Source organism: Etheostoma spectabile, chromosome 13 (genome assembly GCF_008692095.1).
Source record: "Etheostoma spectabile isolate EspeVRDwgs_2016 chromosome 13, UIUC_Espe_1.0, whole genome shotgun sequence".
In the NCBI taxonomy this organism is placed as follows: domain Eukaryota; kingdom Metazoa; phylum Chordata; class Actinopteri; order Perciformes; family Percidae; genus Etheostoma; species Etheostoma spectabile.
In genome coordinates this window covers 23,424,898-23,435,694 of record NC_045745.1, presented here as the reverse complement: position 1 = coordinate 23,435,694, position 10,797 = coordinate 23,424,898, and the positions used below count along the sequence as shown (strand labels likewise).

At 37.9% G+C, this 10,797-nt stretch overlaps 2 protein-coding genes across 2 annotated transcripts; both read right to left on the bottom strand.

Annotated features, from left to right (window-relative positions):
- Positions 1 to 1,100: 1,100 nt before the first annotated feature.
- Positions 1,101 to 3,490, bottom strand: timm10b (translocase of inner mitochondrial membrane 10 homolog B (yeast)). The gene is made up of 3 exons (XM_032534551.1): positions 3,204 to 3,490; positions 3,018 to 3,113; positions 1,101 to 2,099 (listed from the first exon to the last, which is right to left on the bottom strand). Exons 1-3 carry the CDS (start codon positions 3,228 to 3,230, stop codon positions 1,419 to 1,421), a joined length of 804 nt encoding a protein of 267 aa, XP_032390442.1. The 5' UTR covers positions 3,231 to 3,490; the 3' UTR covers positions 1,101 to 1,418.
- A 3,421-nt stretch (positions 3,491 to 6,911) lies between these two features.
- LOC116701019 (uncharacterized) lies at positions 6,912 to 10,303 on the bottom strand. The gene is made up of 6 exons (XM_032534550.1): positions 10,150 to 10,303; positions 9,274 to 9,375; positions 9,126 to 9,165; positions 8,823 to 8,947; positions 8,324 to 8,379; positions 6,912 to 7,593 (listed from the first exon to the last, which is right to left on the bottom strand). The coding sequence occupies exons 1-6, from the start codon at positions 10,154 to 10,156 to the stop codon at positions 7,099 to 7,101; spliced, it is 825 nt and encodes a 274-aa protein (XP_032390441.1). The 5' UTR covers positions 10,157 to 10,303; the 3' UTR covers positions 6,912 to 7,098.
- Positions 10,304 to 10,797: the final 494 nt, after the last annotated feature.

Sequence of the window (10,797 nt, the reverse complement as noted above, 5' to 3'; positions counted from 1 at the left end):
TCTATCTATCTATCTATCTATATATATATATATATAGATAGATATATATATATCTATCTATATATATATATATAGATAGATAGATATATCTATATAGATAGATATACCAATAACAATTGATCATTGATCCTAAAGAGAGGCTTTATTAAAATATTACAAATTTTGTTTTTGGAAAATATTACCTACTCCATGTGCCACTGTGACATGACTGAATTAGTTTTATTGTACAAGTTGGTTGGTGATAGGCACTGTGATTCTCATTGACTTGGACTCTACAGCAGGGTGGCTAAAGATGTCTGACTATCACATGACCATATTATCCAAACAGGAATATGGCTTGAACTAACCTTTTTCATACTTAAGTCTAAATCTTTTCTTCTACCATCCTGTCACTGTCACAGCTGTTGGCTGACAATGTTAAAGAGCGCCACTGACTTTGCGGTTGAGGAATAAAGCCACTGTCAATTCAGTTTTAAGATTGCTTATCATGGTTTTGCTGCTGGATAATAGAGTGCATAGCGTGTTTAGAGCAAAAACAGGAAATGAAGGGAGGAGAGAGGTGATATGTGACAAAGGCATGGACCAGATTTCAACCCACAACAGTGATAGAATGTGACAAATGCCACCAACTCATTGGTGCCAGCTCAGTAGGAGGACCTTCAAACAACAACTACAAGAGGTTGTCAATGGGGCATTTAAAGTAAAAAACACAAGAAAGAAGTAAGGCTTCCTCTCATTTGTATTATTGAACATTATCCAATGTGTGCGTTTACCGTGTCACCTTTCCAAACAAATAGCAGGAGTGTGCTCAGTAGGTCATTAGATTGAGCACTCTATTCTGCTCAAAATTCTTTTTTTGTTATTACCATTTGACACTTCACAATACTGTCAGGGGAAAAAAAGCACACACACACACACACACACACACACACACACACACACACACACACACACACACACACACACACACACACACACACACACACACACACACACACACACACGTTTTTTTTCTCACCTGGTTAACCTTCCACATAAGCCATTTTTTTCCATAATCAATTTGATTTATTTATATAAAAAAAGAAAGAAATAATGACAATACAGAGTTGTAATGTGAGGTCTTCAGCTTGCTAGTTTTGTCAAACCTCAACAATTTATTTACAATATGAAATCAGAAAAGCATCAAATGCTCACATTTGACAGTCGCCAGAAAAAGGTTATATGACATGATATCATGTATGTTATTGAAAAGTTTATATATTTAATAATTAGTGTATATCTATTAATCATCTATTCTTTACAGCAATACGGAGAATCTCACATTTGAGTTACTCATCAGACGTGATTTGTTTGAGGTGGGAGTCAGGGCCATTTCGCTAACAGTTTAACCACCCAAGACGGACCCAGAATGGCCATCGTTACTGGCCTGACGGTGGGGGAACCTCTGGGGCTCTCTCTTGGCCTGACAGGCTCTCAATGGATTTGGACACTGTAGGTGCAGCTACTGTTGACAGAGGCACATCTTCTATTAAAGACATTGGTTTAGATGGCATAAACACAGGCGCTGAGATCTCAGACTCAATTTGGGCACCAGCTATCGGCGGCTGAGCCAAGCTCGCTTTATAAGAGGGTCCATTGCCAGCTTCATTAAGCACTGAGAGATTCACAGTTTCAATCGAGGGTGTGAGTGGGGAGGAAGCTGATAATTTTACTTGTGGGGCTGTCGTGAATTTAGAATCAGCCGTGTTAAGCTCAACTGGAATATCTGATCCTGTTGGCTTTAAGACTGAGCCATGGGCCTCTGGTCCGACTCTGACATCGTCAATCGTCATTGAAGTAAAAGGTTGATCCAGCAGTCGAGGTACCTGTGGGGGTGGAGATAAGGTGATGGGGGTTTGAGATGCTGGTGAGGCCTCTGTGGTAGGGGGCTCCACATATGCAGAAGCAGCTGCCTCTGCTGCCTTGGCATTTTCTGCAGCCTTGCTCTCAATCTCTTCCATCCGACGCTGCATCATCCGAGGCATCAGCTGCACATATGTGCTCATCAGGCGGTGGTTAGAGCGGATCAGCTTCCCCGCACAGCTGTCCACACATCGCTCCTGGACAGACAACAGCAATCACAGATGATGAGTGGATAACTATAGTAAAAAAAAGTGCTGTTTAAATAAAGTTGATTATGTGTTTATAAAACACTATATGGCGAAAAGTATGTGGACAGGGCAGTCCTTTCCTTTTTCCAATATGATGCAGAAAGCAAGGTCCTTGACCTTTACTTTAAAAAACCATGAACCCAACTTTGTACAAAACCCTATGAGATGATTACTACAAGCCAGGCCATAACGTCAAACATCCAACGTGTAAGGCTGTTATAAGAGCTTATAAATGCCAATTAGGGCTGGGCAATATTTCAATATTATATCAATATCAATATATGTGGCTGAATATTGTCTTCAATTTTGGACATTGTAATATCCTAATATGATACAGACAAGTGTTGTCTTTTCCTGGTTTTAAAGGCTGCATTACAGTAGAGTCATGCCATTTTCTGAACACACCAGACTGTTCTAGCTATTCTATTATTTGCCTTTTCCCACATAGTCATATCAACCTAACTGATGATTACTTATCAAATATATCATTCATTTCATTTATTTACAAGGACAGCGTTAACATTTATGCAAATGTGCCAGTGTTAGCCAGCAGTTCAATTGTCAACTGTAGTCCTAAATACACACTCCACTGTGTGCGCATTTTGTGAAAGCACCAAATTGTCAACCCTGCAATATCGCCACAATATCGATATCGAGGTATTTGGTCAAAAACATTGTGATAATTGATTTTCTCCATATCGCCCAGCTCTAATTCCAATACTTTTGGAGATATCAACACTCTCACATCTGGGTGTAATATTTGTCTACGTAGTACATACTTCTGGCCATGTTCTTTAAGGATACATGCACAACAATAGCAGTTAATGAAAGTTGATGAGTTAAGGCGTATGATCTTAATATTCTTACCTCGTCCATGGTAAGGTTTCTGTAGTTGAAGTTGCTGCTGCATCGCTGGAAGCAGGTTTCGGTCATGCGGTTGTACACCAAAAGGAAATCCCGCAGCTGCAAGAGACACAAAATAAACCTCAAACTATCCAGTTGCAATTTCACCCAACGTGACGTTAGCTGACACTGCATATGCATGTGACTTACATTTCTCAGTTGTTGGTCAGGATCCATCGTAGAGACGACTGCTAATTAGTTGCTAAATGCTAACATTGAGAGCTGGTCAGCAAGGGAATAGCCGAGTTATGACTTAGCTGTCCGAGGTCAATCAAACCACAAGTCTGCAAGATGTAGCTAATGTCCGCGTCAGCTTTAACGTAAGAATGGCCAAACATTAACTAATAAAAGGGAATAGATTAAGATGGCATGACATTCACATGCGCGCTGCCATGTTTGTAACAAAGATCGTCTACGTCCGTGTGTGACCCTTCACTCGGTGATTCAAAAAATGTTTCCATTTCCGGGTTCCAACCCTACGCTCACTGGAGGCTTTAGCCTTAAAATTTTGAATGCGTTAAATGTTACTTTTAGTTGCATTGGATAGTACTGACGATTCCGTTTTCCCCATAAACTGTAAATATATAAAATTAAAAGTCTATGCTTTTTTCCTTGAAAGATATACAAGTTTGGACGTACTCTTGCAGCCAAACAAAGAAATACCCGGCCGGGTACTCATCATATTAATTTGGTTAATTAATAATAAATTGATTGAGTAACTCATTTTTGTTGAAATACGTCCATATCATTATTAACGTCAATAGTTTAATTTTTAGTAAAAAAAAAAAAAAGAGCTCGGAGTTGTTACTGCAGTCCCATCACCAAGCTAGCATGGCGCCGTTACGCTACGAGCTACAGCCGCGTATATTTCCGGAACTAAATTGGTAGGCTAAGTTAGGACGCATACACGTTTAACACTTTAATTTTACGTTAACCAGTGTAAAACAACATTTTTTTGCTCGCATTAACGACAGAACAGCTGCTGTTGTCACATAGGCCTACAGTGAAAAAGATGAAAAGCTAGCAAACCGTCTTCTTGGAGCCTGAACAGGTAAGTCAATATCCCAATCAATAACCAATTAATACAGACCTGAAACTAAGTTTGTATATCAAAAGTGGGCCTACTTATTACAATGTGCATACTGGGTTTAAATTGTTTAGTTTGTTTGTTCTACTCTTAAGCTTGGGCTATTTATTTGTAGCAGACAGCATCTATATTCGAACACCTATGTTAGTATTCTCCGTACGTGACCTCTTGCCGACATGATGAAATTTCTCAGTAGCGAAGGCAGAAGAAGCATGCGTTAACACTGATAGGGAGGAGGTTGACGCTTTCATTCCATAGAATAATGAAGAGAATCTTTCCGTAATCAGTGATGACCACAGCACTTTTCTAAACTTCCTAAGTAGGCCTAATTTAAATAGCCTGAACTTAATTGTATTAACCATAGGGGATGGCAGATCAGAAAACGCACATGACTCAATGTTAGTCATGTTGGTGACATATATCATTTATTTGTTGTTTGTTTGTTGTCTAGCTGGAGACTTCTTTCATGTAATTCACCCTTATTATCTTCCCTCATTCCAAGTAATCTTTACACTGTGCATAAAGTAGCTTACACCAAAATAATAATAATAATAATAAAGAAATAATGATAACATACACTATTTCTTCATGCCACTAAGAAATTGAATACTTGTTGTATTTTACACATATGTGGAGATAAGAAATTCTAGATTATAGTCTTAAATTAAAAATAACATTACATGTGTTTGCGGTGCCCCACCAGCCTCTAATGACCAGTCACAACTGCATATGTTGTATTGCTTATTGGTGTCAAAAATGGTTATAATCAGTTTTGCTTGGCTGTGTTTTGCTGCTTGATGTTGGTTGTACAAATACATACTGAATAGTGGATGTGGTTGCTGCATTATGTGCTAATGTTTTTCTGTTTTCTGTTGTTCTTTGCGCACGGTCTTGAGAATGCTTGCTGTTTCTGTCTTTATTGCATCTTGTTTTCTTTTGTCTATAAATTTGAACACACCCATTACTGGTTTCAAAACATCTCACCAAAGGATTGCAGTTCAAAATTAGCCACACAGAAATGCTGATGCCATTATACACATAATCCCAATTCATTGTCCTTATATAAATGAAGTTAAACTACAGTCCACTCCTGAAACTCATAACAAACTTTACAGGGCCACTATAGCTACAGTAGGGCTAACATACAAACCACAAGCTAGGCTGCAGAAAGAGGCCGTCTGCCATTTTCTTGCCACTACTTGCCTTGTGACCCTGACAACCACAACATCGGCACCATGGAAAATTATTTTTACTGGGATCCAGCTTCCCTGAATTCTCGCTAATGGACAAATAACAGTTCACAAGGACAGTCTTACTAACTTGTCAAAGTTAAATTAGCAGTTAAGCAAAGTCTCCTTGAAAAAATAATCAACTGTATTTTTTGGGGCAGGGGGAGCTAAAATTTATCTTTGCTGAGCTGTACTGATTGCATTGCATAGACATTTAAAACCATGGATAGCGCAATTATTTGTAAGAGAGCTCTATGAAAAAAAACCTTCATTATCAAACTACAGTTCATTAGTACTCCCTTTGCTGATCAGCCTTTATTGCCACAATACAACAGATGCATACTGTAGCTTGAGCACATAATGGTCTAGCTAAGTTAATATGCGTTTTAAGCCACATCTAGGCATGTGAGAGAAAAGCATGAGCATTTCTACACGTTGAAGTCTGTCTGCTTACTGAATTCACTCCTGTGAATACTGGACATGAATCCCATCCTCATGCACTTTTTTAATTAAGGAGATCTGAGACAATAGTTGAGTACAAAATAATTTTTAGAGGGAATCTGAAGTAACATGACATTACCTTTTGTAAGACACCCATTTGAATTTAGACTGCTGAAGTCTAATTTTTGTGTAAAGATTAGAACTCATTTTTGCACAGAACAACAAAAACTACAACTGTGGATTTTGTCCTTAATTGCTTCCATTGATAAAGCATCTGGAAGACAATCTAGTTGAACTACCTGCCTTGTTGTTTGTGTGTGTCTTTTTATGTTTCTTTCCTGTATGTCTGTATTATAATTGAGGCAAAAAATGAATCCATAGGGGGAAGGAGTCCATGGTCTGCTGTTGAAAAGCTGTCTACAAACAGTGTGCTGCAGACCTCCACTTTAATAACAATAATATCTTTAAGCTCATTTCAGTTCCCTCAAAACAGATAGCAAGGCGGTGAATTATCCTTCCCAAGAGAAAGAGAAATACAGTAATTAATTAAGCAGATGCTACATTAGCTCATAAATACAATAGGTAAAGCTAATGACCATTTTCGTAACTTTGATGTGAAAAGTCCTCTGTGTGTGACATTTACATAACAATATGCCCAAGGGGGAAATCCTATGACATTACTAATATTATACCGCTTACAGCGTTCGCCGTTTACTTTCTTGCCTTTCATTTGAATTTTTATCTTATTCTTTTAATCGTCAGTCATAACATGACTCAAAAACCGATTTCCATGCTCAGGCATGTACAGTTATTCAAGAAACTGTTGAGCCTTGGCCAACACATACAGCATGGAAAACAAATGTAAGATTCTTGTTTTTCCTTTACACCGTTTCTGTGAGCCACCTGTTGATGTATGATAATAGGACACCAAAACAGTGAAAGATCTTCCATGTGGTGATTTGATGTTTGCCTTATCTCTTGCAACAAATTGAAAATTTCCATGTGGCCCTTGACCTCTAAATGTCACACACAGAGTTTCCTTTTCTCATTATATTGTCTACGCTTATTACATCCTCTGCACAGAAAAGTACACCTTTTTTCCCTCAGTTGCTCAATCTGGAGAGTCTTTGATGAGTAGTTTGTTTGCGTCAAAGAGGAAATTGCGCAAAGCTCGTTGATTATTGAAAGATATATTTCAGAAGTCATGGACAGCGCTTTTATTTGCCTTTTCAGGTGGCTTATTCAGTTCGGAAAAGTTTGAAACAAGAGTCGTAGTACGAGGTCTTGCCTAATCTTGCTGGTCACGTTCGTGGATGAAGCTGCTGATGAAATGATCTGAGCCGTTCTGAATAGCCTCTAATTCCAAAAGCTGTGTGAATACACTCCCATTACTACCATCTTTGCTATCTATTCTTTCTTCAGTGTCTTGCTCTCCTTTCCACTCTCCACTTCGCCCTTCTTCCCTCGTTCTTATTCCCTCCCAACCCCTATTCTTCCTCTCTGTGTTCATGGCCTTTTCTCTTTCCATCTCCTCTGTCTCTTGGGCGATCTGTTGACTGTTCAGGTAGATGCTACTGTGTGAAACCATGGTACTGCTGTCTCTGGGAGGAAGGTAAGCGTCCATGTCTGCCTCCGCCTCCATGAAAGCATTCGTCGGGGGTGTGAGGTGGACCGGCAGGTCATCTTGAAGTTTGTTTCTTCCTTTAGCATGGCGATTCTTCTTCAGGCGTTTCCTTGCTATCTTTAGATCCAACGAGGCATAATTCAGGTCAGGCTCTAGAGACTGGTTCCAAGCAATAGAGAGAACACTGATTAATGCTGTTTTTTTAGGTGTAAAAGCGGCAGCTCTACGCACCAGTTTAATGACACATTCTAGATCTTGTGGTTTTAGGTTCTCATGTATTTCTGTAAGTGTAGTTTATTTTTAGAACATATTGTTCTTAATTGGTCCACAGTTTCATTGACCACAATGCCTCTGGTGTCTGCTGCCTTCCGTTCTGAAAGCAAAGCTATCAGCAAACAAAGCATTAGTTTAAACTAGTCTGCTTGCGTAATTTTACACCAAATGCACGTTACCAAATATTTAGTTTCATTGTGATGTAAGAAGGAATTTTATTCGAATACCAACATTTGCAAATTATAGTCAAGCAATTAGGTTTCGAATATAATTATACTTTGTAAACAACTCACAAACCCAAATTTGCTTGTTCACCTTTAGTGCATGTTACTGTATATCCGGTACTTTTCATCTTCTGTTTTGGAGATGCAAAGCTTTAGAGAAGTTTAACACTTTCATTATTCTAGCATGCATTCCACACAAGAACACTTCTGGCATAATCAGTGAAAATTAATCAAGCAGGTGAGAAATGAGACATGCACAACATATTTTTTTTTTTTTTTTACTCTGCAATAGTCCCTACACATGCTCTCAAATGTTAGACAAAATAATATGTACATTGTACGGTACGTAACATCACAGGCCATAGTCTGAACATTACATTCACAGCAATTACCTTCCTGGGATCTCTTGTGTTCATGGTCATCGTCTCATAGCAAAGCTCCACAGAATCTGAACAAGTAAAACACAGGATTTGGTCATTTGTTTTACATTCTACTAACCACAGTAGGCGCATATGAATCACATAAATCCAAAAATAGATGAGTCTAGATTTTTAGAGGGACATACAACACATCTCAAATTTGAAAAGCTAAGGGTATTTAAATAGGGGTGGAAAAAGAAATTCAGTTTTAGCTAAACACATTTATTTACACATGTATATATGTTTAACCTGCATAGAAGAGATCCAAATCAACTTTCAGCTTCAATATACACTAAATGTTTCTAAAACTTGGTGTCATGGAATTTGCTCAAGTATAAGGTCTACAACTAAAGAAAAAGGAAACACAATATAATAATTATTGTTATAAATAAATTGTGTCAACATACAGAATCATTTTGTGTGCTAGCCCTCCAGAAAATGCAGTGATTTCTTGTACTGGAAACAAGCTCACCTCTTCTGTCTGAGCTGATGTTGCCGTAGATTGGATTTTCCTGTTGCTCATGATGATTGTGGGGACTTTCCTGCTGCTCGTCACGATTTAGGCTATTCAAATAATGCCCATCATTCTGTGACAGGCTTCAACAACAAGAATAATTTCACAGTTTATTTCATTAATAAGATGTTATTTGTGGATTACAAATACAAAATATTTTGGAACACTGATTACTTATTACAAATTAACATGTTTCAAACTTAAACTGGCTGACATTCACACATGTTTAAGCCTCATTAAAAAGAGGAATGAAAAGCAAACCTTTCTCCAGAAATGTTAGTGAAGCAGCACTCTTCTGTGTCTGTATGAACAAAATATTTAGCAATTTATAAAATGCCCTGTTGCTGAAGGGTTCAGAGTCAATGAAGACCACATTTAAAAAATAAATTTACTTTACATGTAACCGTACCTCTGCATAAAGTGGCTGCTTGTCTGATACAGAAGATGACATTGAGACACAAAGAGATCAACAAGGCCAGAGATAACAGCACCAAACCTACCACATGGTAGTCTAAAAGACAAACCCAAACCGTTAGATGCACAGTATTTCCCTGGGAATCAAAAACAATTATAACATTAGTATTCCAAGTCTACATTTTCATCAGCTATCAAAAATACAATTTGGAATTACCCACTGTACATCTCTCAACTTTTTTTCAAATGCATCATTGCTTTTGCGTGGGTGAAAAACAAAGACTTAGTCAAAAGCTTCAAAAATACTGGTCAATTCCAATCCCTGAGCTTATAAAAATAGAACAGAAATAGTTAGTTATTAACAACTGGTATAGCTAATTTTAAAATATAAGTGTTCTACTGCATGGAATATCTTAAGATGTTTGCTTTTTTTAATAATCAAGAGGCTAAATACTGACAAATTCTAAACACTGACAAATTATACAATAAACATTCATTCTTCCTGCTTATAAATTCCTTTTTCTTGTAAGTTCTCTGTAAGCAACATAAATAATTCGGTTAAAAACTGTCCCAAGGGTTTTGGGACACATGGTACGATTACCGTACGTACTGTGACATAAAAAGGTTACGTGTAGACACTTAGCTACTGCAAACAAAGCAATATATCATACATACTGTACAGTTATGGTTATCAACTCATTGTTTTGTTTCACCTTTATGTTCTGATACACACGCTTTAGAAATTATTTAGCTTTCCTGTTTTTGTGGTAACCGCGATATTTTGCAGGATGGGATAGACCATTAACAGATATGTACACTGTAGCAATATTAGAACCACGTTTGTACATTTAAATCTAATTTTAGAACCTACCTGTCATATTCCAGTCGTCTTGAACTACACGTTTTGTCTGTCTGACACGATTGCTCTCTGGCTACGGGACATTACAGTGTTTAGTCAGTGAGGTGTGCTACACTGAAGTCTATTTTTACTTTGCCTAAGTTACCTCTCTCGTCACAGCGCTTTGATAACTGGCTGCTCTTCAGTTATAAACAGGAAGCAGTGTAACCTCATTCTGAGGCACCCAGTCTTAATCTCATTGTGAGGTACATTACATAGTGAACTAGATCACCATATTAGTACGTAGTAAGACTACAATGGTTTTATTAATATCTCATCAGTATAACTGGGAAATTCAAAAAATGTCAACCCCTAATCGTAGCCACTTACAGAAACCTGATTCTGAACGTAACCCTAAAACCAAGTCTTAACCCTAAAATAAATACACTTGTGGTGACCATTTGCTCAGTTCACTGAAAGCCAGCGAGTCCCCACAGTGCCATGAAAAACAAGCAAACGTAGATTTGTTTAAAGTACAGCACAATAGAGCTTTTTATGTTGTATATGAGTTGTCTGTGTGCATTGGGGCTTGAGAGCATTGTATCCATGAATATCTATCTTGGATGCAGAGGGTACGTTTTTGTTTTGCGGCTGTGGTCCAAAACTCAATAGAGGGAAAAA